Below are 24,239 nucleotides of genomic sequence, written 5' to 3' on the forward strand. Positions count from 1 at the left end.
TGGAGAACCTATGGAACGAGTGAAACATTTCAGCTACTTAGGCACGATTTTTACTGAAGATGGTAAATTAAATATAGAAATTGACAACAGAATCAGCAAAGCTGGTATGGTAGGAAGTCAACTGAATAAATTCATAGGGAATAAGAGAGAAATATTAGTCGGAACACTAAATTAGCTGTATACAGGACGGTATTCAAACCAGTTTTAACTTATGGATCTGAGAGCTGGGTCAGAAGTAAAACACTTGACCAAAGACTAGAGACTGCAGATATGAGAGTCCTGAGAAAGATTATAGGCATGAACAGATGGCATCAATGGCAATATCATATTAAAAACGAGGATATTAGGAAAGAACTTGACATTGTCAACATCCAGGAATGCGTTAGCAGAGCTAATATCAGGTGGTATGGTCACTTAAACAGAATGGGTGAAGAAAGATTAGGAAAGCAAGTGTTCTCTGCCAGGTTGGCAGCAAAACAACCCAGAGGAAGACCAAGATATAGGTGGATTGATACGGTACAAAGTGCCTTAGATGATAGAAATATAAGATCTGATAATGTTGGAGTCTTGACAAGTAACAGACTGATTTGGAGGAAAATTGTAGATATTAAGTTAGTAATGACGTAATTTTTTTCATGTAGTACTATCATATTCTGTACACCTCTTGAGGGTACATGGCAGGAATTTGATGATGAATGATTAAAATATTAAAACATGAAAAAACTAAAAAAGTAAAAATTACATTTACATAATAAGTAAATTAATATTGAGGATATAATTTCCATGAGCACAAAACCATTTCAAACAAAAGAAAAGAAGCATACAGTAATGCCCACCTTACAATGATCCACTTGTGCAATGATTTTCAATTATGACCAATGTCCATTTACATGATGCCACATTTGCTGCATAACTAACATGTAGTTTTTGAAGATTGTTTATTTATGTTTCCATTGCTTGCTAATAACAGCCACTATCACCTAAAATTAAAATGATTAAATTTAGTGATGACAGTGTATTGAACACGAAGATAGGCCATAGGCTAAACTTACCTCGCACTCTTAACATCAGTTAAAAATAAAATTCTTACTGAAATGAAGAGTGCTATACCATTGTCCATAAAAGTGACAATTTTACTGCTGAAATAGAAAAACTTTTCATTCTAAAATTGTTCTAAATTTTTTGTTTGCATAACTGACATCAGTTACTCTCACAAATATGACTGCTTAAAAATATTATTAAATGATTACATTCATCTACAACTGAAGAAAAAAAAAAAAAAGTAATGATTCACTATACAAAACACATATAAACTGGATTTAACTGGTTGAAGTTTTTTTTTATTGTAAAGTAATAGCCTGCTAGTTTTGCCAACTTGACTGTTGGCTTCGTCTGGACATACAAGGTGACAAACAGCTTAAAAAAGATGAAAAACCTAAGGATATCAGGTTAAAACATAAACGAATATTAAATATCATCTAAATTCAAATAAAACGCTACATCAAACACACGGAGCGTGTATGTTATACGTGTACGATCTATAATTGGCAGCAAAATTGAACACCGATGTGTTGAGTGATTGTATGAGACTTTTCCATATGTCACTAAGGATTATCCCCTGTTTCAGCTCAGGTTGCCTCTTGAACAGATAATTACCCCAGCTTCTTTGATGTTGCGGGAACGAAAATTTTCTTTCAAGTACGACATAGTACTTTAATCCCATTCGGTGCTATGATTGATATTAGTGAAATGGAGCGACAAGCTAGAATTGTCTTCTCTGTTGCTATTAACATCCCTGATATGTTCTTTTTTTCTTATCTCTAGACTTCTAGAAGTTTGTCCTATATAATTTAATCCACAAGAGCAAGGAATGTTGTAAACACCAGGATGTTTATAGAAAACATTTTTGTCCTTCGGTGATCTTAACAAGATTATCTTTATTGATTTGAAGGTCACTCGGATCTCACAAGGCTTGAGCATTTTAACAATTTTCTGTGAAACAGTCCCAGCAAAAGGAATGGAAATTGAAGATCTGTAGTGGGTTTCTTGGGTTTGTTGTGGGGATGGGTTGGAGAAAAGAATCTTATATATGATATTTTTTGAATAACCATTGTTTGTTAGAGTTTCAAAGATGAGGTCTAATTCATCTTTTAAAGTTTTGTCATCTCTTCTGTTGCAAGCTGCTCTCATTTCTTGTGTTGCAAGCTGCTCTCTTTTTCAACATATGTAAAATACTCAACTTTACCTTAGAACTTGAAAGAGAAAGAAAATTACCATTTCTAGAAGTCTTAATCACAAACCAAATGGATGGCAATATTGACCTGAAGGTTTATTGTAAACCGACCCACACTAGCCATTACTTGCATTTTTCTTCATCATATCACATTTCACAAAAGTTGAATTAAATTTTAAATTTAAATCTTAAATTTTTCCATTCCTTTTGCTGGGAATGTTTCACAGAAAATTGCTAAAATACTCAAACCTTATGCGATCCGAGTGGCCTTCAAACCAATAAAGACAATCTGCAACTTGTTAAGATCACTGAAGGACAAAAATGCTTTCTATAAAATCCTGGTGTTTATAACGTTCCCTGCTCTTAGCTTTTCTCTTATGAAAATTCTAGTTCTTAAAGAAGTAACTATTGTGGTTTCAATTATATAAGACAAACTTCTAGAAGTCTAGAGATAAGAAAAAAAACATATCGGGGGACATTAATAACAACAGAGAAGACTATTCTGGCTTCGCACTCCATTTTTCTAATACCAATCATAGCATTGAATAGGATAAAAATACTATGCCGTACTTGGAAGAAGATTTTCGTTCCCACAACATCAAAGAAGCTGCAGTAGTTATCCGTTCAAGAGGCAGTCAGAACAGAAACCAAGGGATGATCCTTGGTGACATATGGAAAAGTCTCATAAGATCACTCAACACATCAGAGTTCAATTTTGCTGCCAATTATTATTATTACGTAACACCTCCAGGGAGTCCAATGACTCATCGAGGGAGGGCACTCTACAACTCTGTCTCCACTGCTCAATCCACCAACTACCATCATCTACACCAGCACCATCTACCGCCCTTCATCATCACTAGCATTTTCACAGACAATCACAAACATCCATGGCCAAGGTGGGATTCGAACCTGCAGCCTTTTGGGTGGAGAGTGGATACACTGACCACTCGGCCAACCAGGCCGATTATAGATCGTGCATGTATAACAATGATTGATAACATACACGCTCCATGGATTTGATGTAGCATTTTATTTGAATTTAGATAATATTTAACATTCGTGTATGTTTTAACTTGATATCCTTTGCTGGTTTTTTGATCTTGTTTAAGCTGTTTGTCACCTTGTATGCCCAGACGCAGCCACAAGTTGGCAAAACTAGTGGACTATTACTTTACAATAAAAAAAAAAAAAACTCCAACCAGTTAAATCCAGTTTATATGTGTTTTGTATATAAACAGTGGTCGAAAAGAACATCGCAATGAATGATTCACTATATGATGGTAGTGAGGAACTTATGGTGTTGTATAACTGTCGTATGCCACTAAATAAAACATTGATTTTGAGTCAGCAGCTGAATCTCCCTACCCAATGAACCAGCCAACACTAATTTCATGCACGTGTTTCAACTGATGCAATCATAATCAGTGATTACTACTGTATCATTTGAAATATGTACTGTACACTCACAGATGCGAGACCCTTCTACACTTCTTCACTCGCATGTCAGAAGAAGGAGAATCCATTCCAATATTAAGGCTATCAATGCATTTTGTGGGATGAGTGTTTATTATTATACGTTGGAAAATTAGCTTTTCTTTTATGAAAATTCTAGTTCTTAAAGTAGTAACTATTTTGGTTGTACAACAGTTGGAAAATTTACGTATAAAGCACGTGATTTCACGTGTTGGCGACCAATTCATGCATGTTTTATTTCTTTTTCCCTTTCAGCATGAATTGACTATTCTTGGTACATTGTCAGCCTCAGTTCTATGAAGTGTGGGCATACAATACATTAAGTTACTCATCATATTATAAAGTGTATATTCTACTTTTACAATGAAACCTATTTTATTATAATGAGTCTATAGTTAAATTACATGATTATATACCAAGCCAGTAAATTGGGGGTTCACCATATTAATATTTATTTATTTTTAAAATAATTTATGAAATGTGTGTCATACTGAAGAACATGTACTAATAGTATAATAGAAATATTTTCAAAACTTTAAATGTTGCACCTACCTGTAGGTAAGATTGACAACTCTATTAAATAGAAATGCTCTTCCGGTAGCTCCTGTAAACCTTGTACTAATTAATTCATTCCTGTTTGTGAGAATAGTATCACACGTAGCACAAGAAAATAAACGCAGCCCTCCAATGTGGTCCAGAAAGATGCGTCCCATTGATATATGCCTTATATTACAACGCTGTAAGTATAAGTACGCAAATTCAGCTATATAACTAAGCATAAATTAACAAAATTAAATAATAATGATCACTGTGCATTATTGTTAGTAGTATTTGATCTCAGTGGATTCAGAGATTTATCACAGGAGGTACACATTATCACACACAAAAAGCTCATCCAACTGTGCCTTAAACTGATTCCATGTGTCCACATGCATAGCACACTCAGCAATGCATTCCACTCACCGGCCACTCTCCATGCAAAGAACCTGCTCCTCACCCCTCTGTTCAGACCCTTCTTATAGTTTCCAGGGATAGCCTCTTGTTCTACCCCCCCCACCTCTCCAATCCTATAAAAAATTTTTTCCATGTCAACTCGATAACAACCCTGACTAAATTATATGTCTCAATCATATCCCCCATCCTCCTCCTATTCATGAGATTTTGCAAATTTACATTCTTTCAACATGTTTTCATACTCCGCATTCCAAAAACCACTGACCATCTTTGTGAATCTTCTCTGGACTTTCTCCAATTTATCCTCATCACCATGAAAAACCAGGGGATCAAATCTGTGCACAATAATCCACACAAGGCCTTATATAATGGAACCAGAACCTCTTTATTTCTGTATGTCAAGGTCTTCCATATCATTGCCATTATCTGATGTGATGACTGCACAACTTGTGCAATGTGGCCCTGAATTTCAGGTCCTTGTCCCCCCCCCCCCAGATCACTCAACATCTCTACCATCTTTAAAGTTTCCCCACCAAGTGTATACTTTGGATCCCGAATTTCAAAACCTTACACTTGGCAACACTGAACTGACAGTTCCACTCATCTGCTAATTCATTCATAACATCTGGTTGATATTATGAATGAATTAGCAGATCTTACTGGCCATTATGGATCATATACGCATCCTCATACACTTCATATCCATCATATATTTCAATGTAATAACAATGATATTACAATTTTAGTATGTACTTCGCATCCATGATAACTTTGATGTCTATAGACGTCTTGGCCGGTAGCGTGGTTAATATGCGAACTGAACAACAATGGCCTCAATACAGACTCCTGTGGCACACCACTAGTGACTTTCCTCTTTTGCAATACTGCACCCCCATAAAGAACTTTCTGATACCTGCCTGACTGCCAGTCAGATATTGATCACTCACTAGTTGTTATCTAATCCCGTCTGTTTCAGTTTATTTAACAGCTTGTCATGTGGCAGTCTATCAAAAGCTTTTGCAAAAGGTCACTAACGGTGTGCCGCAGGGGTCAGCTTTAAGGGACATTGTTGTTCAATTTGTATATTAATGATATTGGGTTGGGTTTAACTAGTGATATCCAGCTGTTTGAAGATGATCCAAAACTGGGGAGAGCAATGCAGAGTCAAGCAGATGTTATTGCCTTACAAGAGGACTTGAATACGTTGCATGAATGGGCAGTTAAGTGGGACTATCAGTTCAATGTTACAAAGTATACACTTGGTGGGGAAAGTTTAATGGAAGTAGAGGAGATGAGAGATCTAGGAGTGATGGTGAACAAGAACCTGAAATTCAGTTGTGAAGACATCACATCGGATAATGGCAATGATGTAGAGGTCCCTGACATGCAGAAATAGAGAGGTTATGATTCCATTGTATAAGGCCTTGATCAGGCCTTATACAATGGAATCATAACCTGGAATCATAACATTATCATGGCCTTGATAATGGCAATGATGTAGAGGTCCCTGACATGCAGAAATAGAGAGGTTATGATTCCATTGTATAAGGCCTTGATCAGGCATATGGATTACTGTACACAGATTTCGTCGCCAGGTTTTCATGGTGACGGTATATGTTGGAAAGGGTCTAGAGAAGATTCACAAAGGTAGTCAGTGGTCTTTGGAATGTGGAGTACGAAGACAGATTGAGAGAACGTAAGTTGCAGAGTCTTGTGAATAGGAGGGGAGGGGGGGGATATGATTGAGACACATAAGCTAGTCACGGGTTGTTACTGGGTCGACATGGAAGATATTTTTCATAGAATGGGAGAGGGGAGTAAAACAAGAGGCCATTGCTGGAAACTGTATAAGGAAAGTGTGAACAGAGGAGTAGGTTCATTGCATGGAGAGTGGTTGATGAGTGGAATGCATTGTCTGAGTTTTTATGGGTGCAGACACATTGAATCAGTTTAAAGCACAGTTGGATGAGCATTGTGTGCAATGATGTGTACCTCCCACGATGAGTCTCTGACTCCATGGAGGTCAAATGTTAATAATAATAATAATAATAAATTCTAAATATATTACTGTATATGCATTTCCTAGTTCAAGACATTTGTCACCTTGTTATACTACATTGGTATCCTAAAGCTCAGGATGAACTGCATTTTTACCTGTATATGAAAAAAATGTTCATAACTACGGCCAAATGTGGATAAATTTGCCAGCATATTTGGCATAAATATATTGCCAGCATTCTAATAAATTACATTTCACAAAACATGTGTTATAAATTTCGTACAAATTAAAGTGCAATATGCTTTTGGCAAAAGTTAGAAATTTCCTAAGGATATATCCATCCCAAACTGCAATTTTGTACAAATTTAATTGCAGCTCTCACAACATTGTACAATGCTTAGCACCAAGTGATTCGGTAGTTCTTGAGGCAAACTGGCCAACTCCTCCTTCAGAGCAAGGATAACACCATGTAAGGGGAATATCGAGTAGCAATGCATCTCCCTGTTGCATCCCAAAACTTGTTTTATGGGATTGAGATCTTGGAAGTGTGCTGGTCACTCAATTCAGTTAATATCCTCAGTCTCCAGAAGTAGCTGACTGCCCATGTACAATATAATGTGGCATTGCCATCTATAAAAATGAATTTTTTGCCTACAGCACCATGGAACAATCGAACATGGTGTTAAAGAACTTTGTTGCAATATCGTGTTGGAAGTTTATCCACTTAGTTATACTATAAATTAAAGATATCAAGAAATTATATACCTGATTTAATCCTTTATCCAAGTGTAAGCAAACAAAGTTTGCACCTGAAGTATTTTCAGAACTGGAGCAACTACTATATGAAGCTAATAACTTCACATTACTTGCCTTAGTATCCCATAATGCAAAGACATATCCTTGTGGACATGTATAATTATTATTATTATGTGACACCTCCAGGGAGTCCAAAGACTCATCAAGGGAGAGTGTGCCAACAGCATCAAACGATTGACCCCTTCCAACTACTACTAACCACGCTCAAACTTGCTTAATGTTTTGCAAGCCATTAGTAGCAGAGGCTCTACCAATCAACCAACTTTCATAATACTATGCATTATGGGAAGGGTCACTACCCAGACCCAGAGGTGATATTAAGGCCATTGACCATTGACGTTACTGACAGGATGGGTGAAGCACAAGTGCTTTTCATATTCCCCTTTAACTGTAATGAGAGTTATTTGGGAATGGGAGATTTGTGAGCAATTAAGCTCGCCCTCTGAGGGCAGTAGTGTTAGCTATGATCAGTTGAGAGAAGAATAGCCTTCGGTCTTTTGTGTTTGTAGTAATCAGTCTCATTGTAATTGACAGCTTGCACGATTAGTGGGTTTGAATGTGAACTTGACTTCACGAAGAATTTTTCTGCAAGATCACGAAGAAGAGAGGAGATGTATGGAGTGCCGGTTTCTTGGTGAATTTGTGAATTTCTGATGAACCACAGTGCATCCAGGATCATCCTAAGGCATTTGTTTTGGATTCTCTGTAATTTTGAAATGTTTGATCTTGAAGTGTGACTCCATGCTGGTGAGGCGTAGGTAATGACTGGACGTATTACCATCTGGTAAAGAAGTAATTTATTATGTAGGTTCAATTTGCTCTTGCGGTTGATCAATTGGTAGAGCTGAGCTATGACTTTGGAAGATTTGGAACAAACGAGATTGATGTGTTTGTTGAAAAGGAGTTTCTTATCCATCAATACCCCAAGATATTTGGTCTCTGAATGCCATGGGATCTTTTGACCAGAGAGCAGGATGTCTTCTTTGTTGCAGATCTTTCTTCTTGAAAACATCATGGCTGAGCTTTTGAGGGGGTTTACTTGAATTCTCCAGTTGGTGAACCAGTTTGCTAGCTCATTGATACTTCCTTGGAGTCTAGTGATTGCTAGGTGAGGGCTGAGCAATCTGGCTAGAATAGCGGTGTCGTCGGCATAAAGAGCCATAGTAGTTTTTGGGTTGAGAGGAACATCTGCCATGTAAGTTGTGAAAAGTATTGGGGCCAGAAGAGAACCTTGAGGTACTCCCGCCAGGATTTTGCGCCTTGAAGAAACAATTCCGTTGAGTTTTACTTGCATGTATCTTTCATTGATATATGAATATATGAGTTTCACTAGTTTAATTGGGATATTGTTCTCAATTAGTTTGAAGATAAGGCCTTGATGCCAGACCTTATCAAAGGCCTTGGCAACATCCAAAAATACAGCAGCAGTATGAAGGTGCCAGTTAAAGCCATGAGTGATATGTTCTGTTAGTCGGTGAATTTGTTGCACCGTGTTGTGAGCTTTGCGAAACCCAAATTGTTCATTTGGGATTATTTTCTGTTGGTCCACTGCTGTTTGTAGTCTTGATAATATGACCTTTTCTGTTACTTTGCCAAGACAGGAAAGAAGACTGATGGGCCTGTAGCTTTGGGGAAGTTGTGGGTTATTACCAGGTTTTTTCAGAGGTATAATGTCCGCGACTTTCCAATCAGAGGGAAAGTATTGGAATCTTAAGATGGAATTGGTAATATTAACTAGATGAATTATGGCTTTCCGTGGGAGTAGCTTTATTATTCTATTGGTAATGCCGTCAGGGCCGGGGGCCTTTTTATTCTTCAGATGGGAAATGATATTTATTATTTCTGTTGGAGATGTGGGGGTGATGGTTTCTGAATCATCCTTAAGCTGACTTAGTGCATTTCTAACTTTACGATGGACTTTGTAAATAAGATTGATATTTAAGTTTGCATAAGATGGGCTGCATTGATTTTCCAGATTGTCAATTAGGGCTTCTGCTTTTTCTTCATCTGTGTGTGCAACTCCAAGATTGGTCTTTAAAGGGGGAAGTGGTTGTCTTTTGGTACGAAGAGATTTTACAAACTTCCACATGGAGTTATCTTCTGGGTTGATTTCTTTCAGATTGGTTTCCCATTTGGAGTTTCTGTGGACCTGGAGGGCTTCTCGAACCTGTCTGTTCAAAGTGTTTAAGGTTGCTTTGTCCTGCGGGGCTCTGGTGTTGTGATATCGCTTTCTGGCCTTGTTTTTGGCTCTAATCAGGTCCATTATCTCTTCTGGGATCTTAGAAGCGTGGAAGACAGTGGTTTGAGTGACTGATGCTATTGCTGTGTTGATTTGCCTAGTTAAGTTGTTTACAGCTTGATCTATTTCTTCTTTTTTACGAATGACAGGGGGAGGACCGATGTGGATTGGAAGAACCTTAGAGAGCTTGTCCCATGGTATGAAAGAATGATGGGGAGAGAGTTGGTCTTGAAGTCCTAACCTGAGTAGGATGGGATTATGATCTGAGTTAAGCTCTTCTACTGTCTCCAGCTGGTATTGATATTTGATGTTTCTGAGGATAACTATGTCTAATACATTAGAACTTCCTGATGGGCTGTAGTGGGTGGGCTCAGTGGGTCCAGCTACTATTGATGAGTTGAGTAATGTGTAGTTGTATAAGGTACGGCCTTTGGTGTTGATTGACGAACTGAACCAAGCCAGATGTTTAGAGTTAAGGTCTCCAGCTATAATTATGGAATCTGTGGAGCCGAGGATGGAGTCTAAGTCTGCTGTCAATAGTGGAATACTGGGAGGATTGTACGCTGCATAGATTTTGAGTTTGCCAGCGTTATTTGTGTGCACCTCCACACCCGTAACCTCAAGGTTTAGAGTTTGGGGGTTGGTCAGCGAGTTGTGGCTTAAATAATTTTTGATAAAGATAGCTGTTCCACCTCCACTAGAGTTAAGTCTGTCTGTCCTGTATAAAATATAACCTCTTAGTTTTGGATTGTTTGATGGTCTGAGGTGGGATTCACTGATCAAGATTATGTCTGGATTGTATCTTTTTGCAAATTCTTGCAGCTCGAGAATTTTGTTTGTTAAGCCATTGGCATTCCATTCTGTTATCATGAGAGAATTTGGTTTAAATTTTTTAAACATTATAGAGAGCTGTTAATATGGATTGGGTTTCTAGGTAGAATCTTTTTCTGGAGGATGGTGAGGTGCTTGCTTTGCTGAATTCATGCAGCATTGTTGCAAGTGACGAGGTTAAAGCTGAGGTGAGATTAGAGCTTGTTCGCTCTTGTGATGAAGAAGTCTGGGTTCTTACCGCTTCTGCATATGATTTGGACATGGTTGAGGGTCTAGTGCCTTCCTGTGTTGTTGAATGTGAGGTAATATGTTCTGGAGGGCGAACTTCTTGGATGTGCATTGTGTCATTTCTTGGAGGAGCGTGGTTACTTCTTAATGATCCACGGTTTTTTGGATGGAAAAGGCAACCTTTGTAATTAGAGGGGTGTGGACCTCTACAGTTGGCACAACAGGCAGGTGTCGACCTGGGTTTGGTGCAGGAGTTGGTTTGATGACCCTCACCGCATTTTAGGCATCTATATGCAGCTCTGCACAGTTTTTGGGCATGTCCGAACCTCTGGCATCTGTGGCACTGCCCTGCCGATGCCTTCTTCCTTAGAGGTTCGGTTGTGATTTTAAGCTTACAGATGTCCGTTATTTCATAGATGCTTTTTTGTGTATTAGAGATTTCGACCAACACCAGTGGCATTGGTGTTTTATCTGATCTCAACATTCTAGTGACTTTGGTTGGAGTCAGTCCTTGATTGATGAGGTCAGCTGTAATCTCATCAGTTGAGATGCCTTCAGCCACTCCTCTTAGAACTACCTTTAAGTTCTTCTCGCTTGCTAGCGCAAAGGTGTGGAAGGGCAGTTTGGAGTTGTCAAACAATTTGGTCATCAAGCGATAATCGGTGACAGTGGAAGGGTGGATCTTTACACCCTCTTCCGCATTTCTTGCCCAGGAAAAATTGATATTATGTTCTCCTAGGGATCTTGAGACTGAGGTCCATTTATCTTTGTCTCGAAGGATAACTGGAGGGACCTTTTCTTTTCTGTCTTGGGAGATCTGATTTTGTTGAGTTGATACATTATCTTCCAGTTCACCTCCCGATGTTCTTCATCTTTTATTAGATTGTTCCTCATGAGAACAATCGAGCGGTCAGGGAGTCTTTGTAGGTAGAACAGGTGTAATGTCCTCTTCTATGTCTAAATCATCATCTTCAGTGTCATTTACTTGAGTGAAGAGATTCAAGCAGCCAGGGTAGTCTGTATCAAATTTCTTAAGGATGAATTTGAGAATGTCAAGTGACATATCTTTGTTTAGCTGTTGAATGGCGTCCTTGATATCGTTTACATTCTCCATTCTTGTGTACGAAATATTAAGATATATTTCGGAAAGGTATGATGGCGTATAGAACGGGCTAGGGCCAGAAAATTGTATCAAAAGTTAAATTCTTACCTTCTATTCCGTAAACAAAGCAGATTCACAATATCTAAAACTCACTAATCACCACTGATATCAAAAAAACATTCTTCACAACAACAACCGACATGCGAGACTACTATGCGAGACGCCATAAGGTTGAAGTAATGTAGAAGTCATATTTTCATATATGAGTAGCTGAAAGGTGTCACATCTTATTATTAAAATACTCTGGATTAGAGATAGTTGTTGGAAGTTTTTCCACTTGGTTACACTATAAATTAAAGATATCAAGAAATTATATACCTGATTTAATCCTTTATCAAAGTGTAAGCAAAGAAAGTTTGCACCTTAAGTATTTTCAGGACTGGGGCAATTCCTATATAGAAGCTAATAACTTCACATCACTTGCCTTAGTATAATATCTCAATTAATATCTTTGGTTTCCAGAAGTATCTCCACTGCTCATGTACGATGTGGTGTGGCATTGTCATCCATAAAAATGAATTCTTCCCATAATGCATAGAATTATACATGTTCGCAAGGATATGTGCTTTGCATTATGGGACACTAAGGCAAGTGATATGAATTTATTAATTCTATATACGAGTGGCTCCAGTCCTGAAAATATTTCAGGTGCAATACTTCTTTACACTTAGATAAAGGATTAAACCAAGTATATAATTTTTTGGTATCTTTAATTTATTCGTCGCAATATTGTTCACCAGTCATAGTCCCTTTTTCCAGCACTTGTAGCTTGGTGCATCCATTAAGTGTAATGCCTACCCACACCATGACCCCAGCCAGGGCCGGCGCTACCATTTAGGCAAACTAGGCAACCGCCTAGGGAACAAGCAATGAAGGGACGCAAAACTTCAAGCTATGCTTTATTCATACTTTACTAAAATATCAAAACTAAATAGTGATATATGATTTAGGTATCGATTCTTTTTCCTTATTCCTCACACATCACACTATTTTACTATTTAACTCTTGGTTCATTTTTTGTTCCTAACCTAAATGATTTGAACTTACCACTATTTAAAATTCAGTAAAGATAAATATTTTAAAACGCTAACATTTTAAAATATTAAATTTCGGTATTTTATAACTTTTTTTTTTGTAAATGAATAATAACAGAGTATTTTCAAATTAATTAAAAAGAAAATAAAAAAGCCTTATTAATTTACCTATTAATTTAACCTGAAAGACCATTTTATTTTGTTTAATGTCAATTAGAAACATTTTAGTTTATGAAATAAGGGGCACACTTGTAAACTTTGCCTAGGACGCAAATTAACCTGGCATCGACAGTTACTCCAGCACAGCCGTATCTGCCCTTTTCAGGAACATTCTCGTGATGGTAAGCAGTATTACTTTCGTGCCAGATCAAGCCTCATCAAGAATCTTAGGCATGATTAAAATTGCTTTTATCTGTAAAGAGTACATTAGCCCATTGGTGTCTAAGCCAAATTTTATGGATACAACACCACTGAAAATGTGCTCTACAATGAGCTGTGAATAAAGGGACACAGACTTCAGCCATATAGGCCTACTTGTCGCAGACATCTTACCACAGCTTATCGAAATATTATTATTATTAAGGGCAGCTCCAAGGAGTTCTTAGACTCATCGAGGGAGGCCCAACATCATGTCAAGAACAGCTATTCAACATTCACACAGTATCTATCATACTTCACCTTGAACTCATTTACAGTCATGGCACCCACAACAGACTCTGGCAGCTTATTCCACTCTCCAAGTAAAAAACCTAGCTCTAACACGCTTGCTATCCACACTCTTACCAAGGTTTCATGGATGGTCCCTAGTCCTCCCACTACCAGTCCTATTCTCAAAAATATCTTCTCAATTAATTTTATAGAAACCCTTCAGTAATTTGAATGTTTCAATCATATCACCACTTTTCCACCTATCAACCAATTTCTGCGGCCCACAAATCTTCAGCCTGTTCTCATAAGGTTCATTCCATAGTCCTGCTATTATCTTGGTCACTTGTCTCTGGATCCTCTCCCCCTCCTCCCCATTCAGAAGAAACCCTGGTGCACAGTAGTCTAGATGGGGCTCGATACATCAGGCCCCATCTAGACTACTGTGCGCCATGTAGACTAATCTTATCAAGGCTCGATACAGAGGAACAATGACTTGTTTGTCTCTGCTTTTTAAAGTGTTTTTCAGCAACCAAGTGATTTGATGAGCTGATTTTGCCACTTTCCGATGTGTCTCCCTAAACTCCAACTCCCTATCCACCAGCACTCCCAAATCCCTGGCCTCATCAATCTCCTGGAGTACAGTTCCATCAATGTGATATTCTGCTGCTAATCTTTTCATTCCAAAATACAAAAACTACATTTTTCCACATTAAATTGACATCCATTCTCCTTAGCCCAATCCTCCAAACTATCCAAATCATCCTGCAAAATTTTGACAACCTGAGCATTCACTATTTACCTAACTTTGCATAATCTGCGAACAGATGCACAGTTCCTCCCAGATACTTTCCTATATCGTTAATAAACAAATTAAACAGTAGTGGTACAAGAACAGAACCCTGCAGCACACCACTAGTCACAAGCCATCTTTTGGACTCTACTCCTGAATAAACCACTCTCTGATATCTCTCCATCAACCACCCTCCTATCCATCTCACCAACCCTATATCCATTCTCATATGCTGCAGTTTGCTGATTAGAATTCCATGTGGTATCCTATCAAAGGCTTTAGCAAGGTCCAGTAAAATCACTGTAAACCCCGTTACCCTTATCCAGTTCAGCTGTCACTGTGTTATAGAACGTGAGCAAGTTACTGAGGCATGATCTACCCTTCACAAAACTATGCTGTCCCCCATAAAGTATCCCATTTTCATCTATCCAATCTTGTATTTTCCTCTTGACTATTTTCTTCCAAGACCTTGACAACAATTCCTGATATACTGATTGGCTGGTAATTTTCAACAGCAGTCTTGGAACCTCCTTTATGCAGTGGAATATTTTCCCCCTCTTTCCACCTCCTTGGGACTAACCCCGACCTGAGACTCAAATTAAACAAAATCATCAAGGGCACTGACAATTCTTTAGCCGCTTCTCATACAACACGAGCTGGTATACTATCCAATCCCGCAGATCAATTGACATTGAGCTTTTGTAACAGACTATTCACCTCCACTTCATTCACCACAATTCCTGTATACTTTCGGTTCTTCCATTTCTGCAATGTCACCACCTGGATGATATACTCTTGCAATGTGCTCACTCAGTAATTCTACTATATCAACTGATTCGGTTACCTTTCTACCATGGGCATTCTTTAAAATCAATCTGCCGTATACATTTTTTCTTTTACTTGCAACATATCGAAAAACTGTTTGGGATTCTCTTTAGCCTGCATGGCTAAAGTTCTTTCATAATCTGCTTTTGCTTTTCTTACCACAATTGTTACCCTTCTGGCCTGGGCTTTACACCGTTCATGTGTTGTCTGCAGGTCACTTTTCTCCTTAAATTCCCTCCACAGTTGTTTCTTTTTTTTGCAGCTCAAGCTTAATGGTGTTATTCATCCATTTAATCCCTACTTGATTTATTATTCAGACTCTAGGTATACAGTCAGCCATTGCCTCCTGCAAACACTTCTTAACTGCCTCCCATGCACTATCAACATCCAGCCCTTGCAGTTTTACACGCCATGGCACTGAACCAATCAAACTCCTAAGCTTGTCATACTTACTAGCCCGATAATTCCACATGTTACTTGTCAAAACTCCAACATTATCAGATCTTATATTTCTATCATCTAAGGTACTATGTACCGTATTAATCCACCTATATCTTGGTCTTCCTCTGGGTCGTTTTGCTGCCAACCTGGCAGAGGACACTTGTTTTGCTAATCTTTTTCACCCATTCTGTTTAAGTGACCATACCACATGAGATTAGCTCTGCTAACGCATTCCTGTTGTTGACAATGTCAAGTTCTTTCCTCATATCCTCATTTTTAATATGATATTACCATTGTTGCCATCTGTTCATGCCTATAATCTTTCTCAGGACTCTCATATCTGCAGCCTCTAGTCTTTGGTCAAGTGTTTTATTTCTGAACCAGCTCTCAGATCCATAAGGTAAAACTGGTTTGAACACTGTCTTGTATACAGCTAATTTAGTGTTCCGACTAATTTCTCTCTTATTCCATATGAATTTATTCAATTGACTTCCCACCATACCAGCTTTGCTGATTCTGTTGTCTATTTCTATATTTAATTTACCATCTTCAGTAAAAACCGTGCCTACGTAGCTGAAATGTTTTACTTGTTCCACAGGTTCTCCATTCACAACAAAGTTGAGATTTTCAATGATTCTGCCTATTTTCATTGTCTTATCTTTTTATTGCTGACCTTCATACCATATCTATTACAACAGCTATTCAATTTAGTCAGAGAATCTTGCAGACTTGTAGTGGATTTATTTAGAAGTATAACATCATCCGCATAAAGCAAAGAGCTGACATTAACATCTCCAATTTTGATATCATATTTAATACCACTTTCCTTCATAATGTGATCGATATAGATAATGAATAACAGAGGGGATAATGTACATCCTTGTCTCACACCAGATTTAATATTCAACCATCTTCCTGTACTTCCTTCAATTCTAACTGCTGACTTACAACTCAAATATAGACTAAGTATTGCTTGATACAATGCCCCATTGACACCATATAACTGTAACAGAGGGGATAATGTACATCCTTGTCTCACACCAGATTTAACATTAAACCATCTTCCTGTACTTCCTTCAATTCTAACTGCTGACTTACAACTCAAATAAAGACTAAGTATTGCTTGATATAATGCCCCATTGACACCATATAACTGTAGCATATTGAATAGCTTCTCTCTTGGCACCTTGTCACATGCCATTTCCAAATCAACAAAACGTAAATACAGATCTCTATTATATTCCCATGCTTTCTCGATTATTTGTCGTAAAGTGAAGATCTGATCCTGACAGCCTCTATTTGGCCTGAATCCATCTTGTTATCCATCTTCCACAATTCTTCTCAACCGTTTCTCAAGTATACTTGCATAGATCTTGCCAGGAACACCTAGTAGGGAAATACCTCTGTAATTCTCACATTCAGTTTTATTTCCCTTTTTATATATGGGTACTATGAGAGCTCTACTCCAATCATCAGGAATTTGTCCCTCTGTCCAGGCTTTCTGAACTATGTGGTGCAGCCACTGTAAGAATCTTATACCATACTTCAGCATTTCTGGTCGAATATCATCTAGTCCTGCTGCCTTTCCACATTTCAAGCCTTTGATGGCTTTTTCTACTTCAAGTATGGATTTATATATATATTCCTGACTGCATGCCTGGTTAGTGTTTTTTACCACTGTGTTGTCATCACTGTTTGTTTCATTTAGCAGTTTTTCAAAGTAATTACTCCATACTTCAAGGATATCTTTTTCTCCCATTTTCATGTTACCTTTATCATCTCTAATTCCTTTTACAGCACTCTTTCCTCCATTCCTAAGCTTCTTCAACAACCTCCAGAATATTTTGCCACCTTCTTGATATTTATTTTCTATATTCTTGCCAAAGTCCTCCCATGACTTTTGTTTAGCTAGTTTTACACAGTGTTTGCATTCTTGCATTTGTCTCTGTATTCTCAAAGAGCACAAGCTGACTTATTTGACAGGAACTTTTGATATGCTTTCTTCTTTTCCTTCACTGCCTCTTTAACTTCCTGTGTCCACCAGGGAGTTCTGATTTTTTTATCCTTGCAGACAACCTCACCACATGCCTCTCTGGCAGAATCAATCAATGTTTCCTTCAGAGTTTGCCACTGAATCTCCAAGGTTTGATTCCTGTTCTCAAACTCTTTCATTTTTTCTTCAATAATCTTTGTGTATTTTAGTTTGCAGTTCACATCTGAGAGCTGCTCAACTTTTATTCGCTTTAAAACTTTCTTACATGTTATTCTTTTCAATATGAAATTCAATTTTATCCTGCTCAAGACTAAATAGTGATCACTTCCAATTTCAAATCCTCTGTACACCCTGGTGTCCTGTACCAGGGAAAAAACATCACCATCAACAATAACATAGTCAATGAGACTTTTCTTATTCCTTGCTTCTTCTGTCCATGTGAATTTGTGCACATTTTTATGTTGGAACATGGTGTTAGTAAGAACCAGTCCATGTCCTGAGCAGAAATCCAACAGGTATTTGCCATTATTATTAGCTTTGCTGTTTTCTCCAAATTTTCCCAAAATATTTTTGTATGTCTCACAATCATTTCCTACTCTGCTATTTGGATCCTCAGCAAGGACCAACTTTTCCTTTTTCATTGTGTCAGTTGCTTTTTCTAAAGCCTCAAAAAATTCCTCCACTTCTACCTTAGTAGAACCTTCTGTGGGACCATAGGCACAAATAAGTCTCATTGTCCAGTTCCCCATTCTCATATTTGTCCACATTACTCTACTTGAGACTGACTGCTATTCAAGAAGATTAGCCTCGTATTTTGTGTTGAATACTATGGCTACTCCTTCTTTTCCTTGATTGTCATTGCCTGAATATAACATTTTGTATTTATTGCTCAGTAAGATCAACCAGTTTTTGTCTTTTTTGTTTCAGTCACCCCTATTATGTCGATCTGGTACTTATCTATTTCCTCAGCTAACTCCATTTCTTTGCCATTCAGGCTTCTTATGTTCATAGTACCGATCTTTAACTCTGGTGATGTTGAGTTGGGGTTTGTACCCTGTCTTAATTGTAAATTCCACACCTTTATAATCCGCTGGATTATAAAGTACATGTCCACATAACTGTGCTTGAATGGAGGTGACGTGCAAGCTGACCTGTTGTGATTCATCAATTACATTTTGCTGTTATAACCAAAAATCTGCATTTATACTCAGTAGTAGTAAGGTTAAGGCAACCCCTTAACAAGGCATCTGAACACATTCCATTATTTTGAAATGCTGCCCAGAACCTGAATACAAAGCTATGTGAGATTCCACACTCTGGCAATATCAGTAATTCTGCAGTCTTCTTCAAGTCAAATAATTCTTCCCTGCATGAAATCACCTAGATGATATCTTCGAGACATTACAAGATTTGTAACTTTATTCCTTTATGGAAAGAGCTTCCTTCAAACACAATTCACTTAGCATAGCATTATGCCTTTTATCCTGCATGCTACCACATGACCTTTACACATGATTCGAAAATTTCAATGTGTACCCACATTCTAATCAAAATCATCAGTTATACATATTGCCACAAGCTGATTCGTCTGAATTTGCAGTTGTAATGCTCAGAAATACTGCTTGTCCTTAGGTTTTGGATACCAGTGTACATAAGTTGGTAAAACATCTCCCTTTAACAATCCAAGCTGACAAGCATAGAAAATACTGCTGTTATGAATCCATTTCTATATCCTAGTACTCAGCAATGTCCAGTACCTTAACCAAAATTCCAGATATACAGATTGGCCTATAATTTGGAGCCAGCTTTATCACCATCTTTATGCAGTGGAACAGTTTTACTGTCTTTCTACTCTCTTGGAACCTGAACCTGTGCTGTTGGAAGACTTATTAAACAAAAGAAACCTTATTAAATTTCTGCTCATACTGTATTTTTACTGATCTTACCAACTATGTCACCTTTCCTGGCCTGCTTTTTATACTCCTCATGCAATTGGTTGCTACCTTTATTCATCTTGTGCTGCTTCCACAGTATCCTCTTCTTCCAAATTTCATGCTTAATCTCTTTTTCATCCATTTGGCACCTATTTTATTCAGTCTTTTGACCTTCAGAATACATTTGCACATCTGCTAAATATCTTTTGGTCAGTTCCATATTATAACTCCAAGTTGTTTCCTAAGCTTTTTATAATCACCAGCCTTTTTTCCAACAATTTTTGGGCAAATAAACTCAATCAGCAAAACCATTTTATCTTTGTTATTTCTGCAGCTCCTGGCATTTGTAAATAAACATGCCAATTTACATTTTGGTCTATAACCAGCCCTGCCCAAGGCACTTGTAGGTTGTGATTTCCCCACACCTAATCATTCTCAATCACTGTGTACTACCTTTTAACCTATCTATGTCTTCAGACTCAACTACACCCCATACATCCCATCCCCATACAACATTCACTCTCCTTATACCATGTCTCCCTGTCTACTCTGACCCCCCCATTTCCCTGTCCATCTTGCACTTTCATTCTATCATTATCACTCACAGTATTACTGGTCTCATTGACTATCACTTCAGTTTCACCAGTTCTTCTCTTGCTCACATCACTAGTTCCTCCTTGCAGCAACAGTCTCTCTAACTGACTTGCACCAAATCCATTCAAATACAGTCCATCACTTTTGTATATTTTCATCTTTCCTTTAAATACATTCCACGGTGGTGAAGGTAACACAGAGGATTGCTGCAATAATGAGAAGGACACTGACCTGCAGAGATAAAACAGTTATCATTCTGTTGTATAAGACCCTGATCAGACCACACTTGGACTATTGTTCTCAGATTTGGTCCCCAGGATTTGAAGGGGATAAATTAACTGTGGAAAGGGTACAAAGGCAGATAACAAAGATGGTTTCAGGACTGTACAATGATAGTTATGAGGATCGGCTGAGGGAATGTGGACTGCAGAGTTTGGTGGACAGAAGAAGGAGATGTGATATGATTGAGACTTTTAAACTGTTGAGAGGTGGTTACAGGGTTGACACTGGAGAATTCTTTCGCTTGGTTGAACAGCAGAAAGCAGTGATGACAAGAGGCCCATCCCTGGAAGTTACGAAAGGAAACTGTGAGCAAGAGGGTGAGGAGTGGTTTCTTTGCATGGAGGGTGGTTGAACCATGGAATGCATTGCCTGATAGAGTGGTGAGAGCGAGAATGGTCAATGAGTTCAAGGAGTGGTATGATAGACTTTGTGTTTCTTAGGAGGAGGGGGACCTCCCCTCGATGAGTCTTGATAGACTGTGTTTCTTAGGAAGGACCTCCCACGATGAGTCTTTTGACTCCATAGAGGCCTGAATGATAATAACATTCACAAACTCCACTCCCTTCTCACACAGCTCTGCCAATTTACCATTCATGATCCCTGCTCTTCATCTCAACTCACCATTATCATACCTAGGCAATGTACTGACCACCCTTCCAACCACACTGTTATATTTCACTATCCCCAACAACTTCCTGATATCCATTCTTACATGTTCTTTTTGTCTAACCAAGTCATTTGTTCTAACAATCACCACCAGCTCACTTGTTTCTCTTACCTAATGCATTGCATCAATTATCCTACTAATTCTCTCTTCTGGAAATCACACCTTACAGCCTCTCTCTCATTTACCACACTTCTAATAATGGAATCTTCATACATTAATATTCTCGAGTCATTCATCACCTCTTTTTCTCTGCTTTCTTTTGTTCTAAACATTGTACTTATCCGTTCTTATCTGCCAAACTTCTCATTTCACTATGCACATTTTTCATTTCACTTTTCATTCTGATTAACTCATTTTTCAAGTCTTGCATCCTGGCAATTACACTATCTGTTAATCTATCATTCATTTCCTCATTCCGACATTCCTTTGCTTCCAGGGTTGACACTGGAGAGTGCTTTCGTTTCTTCAGCTATACTTTCTTTCACTTCCATAGTCCCGCTTGCTTCCAATGAGTGATTTATACAATCATTTCTCCTGCAACTGCTTCTGTTCCATAATTCATATGGTGATTTTCTCCCACAATTGCTTTCTGTGATTCATTGTCATTTGTTCCCACACTTGCTTTCATTTCTGTGATTCATACAGTCATTTGCTCCTGCAATTCTTATGCACTCTTTCCTTCTGCCAGTTTCACATTTACCGATAACTCGTAGTCAAATAAAATATCACACTTTTGACACATCCATACCCTCTCTTGTCTCCTGTTCAGTCTCTACATTCACACATTCACTGTTCATAATGTTCTGTAACTAATTCATGACAAGTAGCAGCATTCTCAAAAAGTCCACACCATTAATTACGTTTGATTTTTGCACTGTGCTGATCTCGTTCGTACTGCCATACTGTCATTGTTCACTGCAAGCTTCAAAAATAGTAAAAATAAAGTCCATTTCAAACACAATCTCCACAATCACTCAGGTTTACTTTACATATTGTAACTCTTAATTTAGCAAGTTATCTGTAGAACATAGAGCATGGGCATGATGCATGTAGGTTTTAATACATCCACTATTCTGACAATTCATGTTGAAAATATCTGCAATAAACTATGTAGACACAGGAATGAAATAACTAAATTAAGTATTTACAACTTGACATTTCGAAGCTAGCATTATCAAAGGCATTTTTAAGATACACACTCAACGGACACTAGAATTACAAACTTCCAGAACAAGTACAGTCACATGCTTAGAAGGCAGTGCTCTCTATGGTGATGTTTTGGGGTTATTGCTGATGGGCACTGCACCAACATTTATGGATAATTATACCATTTATGTTACAGTTCAAAGGGTTTTATAGCACATGAGCCTTTTAAGAACAGTCTCTATGATTTAAACTGGGATCTATGTAATAGTTTGGTTTTTTTTCCACCTGATAAAATAGTCTTCATCTAAGGCTTGTAGGGCCAGTTCACTTTTTTGGTTGTTTGTCCATACCAAATATTTTTTTATGTTCTTTTCTTCTGATAATAGTAGTCCATTCTGTTTATAAATACCTAATCATTTATTAAATTTAGGTATTATTTCATTCCTGTGTCTATGTAGTTTATTCCAAAAATTTTCACTGTAAATAACTAAAACTATGGAAATCTCAGTATGGAAGTACTTTTCTGACAAGGATGATTGTGACTGTGCATGAATGTAACATCCTTCTTCTAAAAACATATACAGGAAAACATATGCCAGTTAACAAAGAACTAAACAGATCCAAGAAAGGTAATTGATTGTTTTTTCTTTTTCTAATGGAAAACATATTCTAAGATGCACTGCATTAATTCCTGTACACAAAATTTTTCCAGATCAAAAGAGCCTTTCCAAATTTTCAACATACCCAAACCATAACACAGGCTGAAAGAAATATTCCTAAGGAGACACTGTTCATAATGTTCTGTAATAGAATTTGCAAGACTGAGGGGGGGGGGAGGCAACTCTCAACTGCATTACTTTTCATTTCTTGGTACAATTTATTGTGAATCATAAAAGAGCTGGAATAAGTAAGTGATTGGTAGTAGAGGGTCTGTGCAGTAGTGGGGATGGAGTGTTGTATAGTAGGGTGTCCTCCCATGATGAGTCTTCGGACTCCTTGGAGGTATAACAAATAATAATAATAAATTACAATATCAGCAGGAAATCTTTATTTTTAACTCTAGGAATTTAATGACTGCTTGCTACCTTATTAAAGCTGTTGTGGTGCTTTGTTAATTTTTTTTTCTGTTAGACTGTATGCTATACTGTTCTGTTCTTTGTTTTGACAATGGCTATGATACATAGGAGAAAATTATTTTATTAATGATTCTATTCTATACATTATGTCTACTTAATTTCTCATTTTACAAAGGATATCCTGTCATTTTTCCCTCTCCCTCCTCCTACTTCTTCTGTATTTATCAATGATTTCACCTTTTTTTTTTTTTTAATAGTTCTCTGCTTCAGGTTCTATTTCTTCTTCATGTTTCTAACTATCATGTATACTTCTCTTGTTCTGAATTCACCGTAGTATTGATCAAATCCTCAAACTGTCAATCTAATCAACTTGCTTTGGATCCTTTGCAAATTTGTAGCTATGCATCTGTTACAGTGCGGCAATGTCAAAAATTGGTAAAATATCCTGCCACTGGTGCCAATGCCAATTCCTTCCTACACCCCTGCTATCAATGCATTTCAAATTTTAAAAAATAACACTTAGCAACAATGAATTTTCCAGTCCCAGTCATCAACCACAATCAATTCAAATCCTCCTGGAAATCTCCAAAATCAGTTTAACATCCTACCAATTTTGAATATTTTTCAAAGATGATACAAAGTCGGTATCCTTTGCCTCATGCAAAGTGCAATGTTTTAACAATGAAGAAAATTAATTTTGTAAAATAAATTAAATTAAAACAATCTATAGAGTTTCCCAAGCAGTCAACAGTCTGCTTATGTGATTAAGCCAGCCCTGTACTATAATTATGTTGTGACTCTCAACAGGATCTATCATGTACTACTTGCTCACACACAATTGTTACTACTACCAATTTAATGAAGAGTCGGA

The 24,239-nt window shown here is 37.6% G+C and overlaps 1 protein-coding gene across 1 annotated transcript in view; it reads right to left on the bottom strand.

Moving 5' to 3' along the window:
• Positions 1-24,239, bottom strand: part of Ype (yippee zinc finger protein) — a 66,526-nt gene that overhangs the window by 40,320 nt on the left and 1,967 nt on the right. The window contains exon 2 of the mRNA XM_090400767.1: positions 4,262-4,446. Coding sequence (XP_090256893.1) covers positions 4,262-4,422 — 161 coding nt within the window. The 5' untranslated portion in view covers positions 4,423-4,446. The remainder of the gene's footprint in view (positions 1-4,261; positions 4,447-24,239) is intronic.

Source organism: Typopeltis vanoorti, chromosome 11, assembly GCF_054136105.1.
Source record: "Typopeltis vanoorti isolate ZY-2024b chromosome 11, IOZ_Tvanoo_1.0, whole genome shotgun sequence".
Lineage (NCBI taxonomy): Eukaryota > Metazoa > Arthropoda > Arachnida > Uropygi > Thelyphonidae > Typopeltis > Typopeltis vanoorti.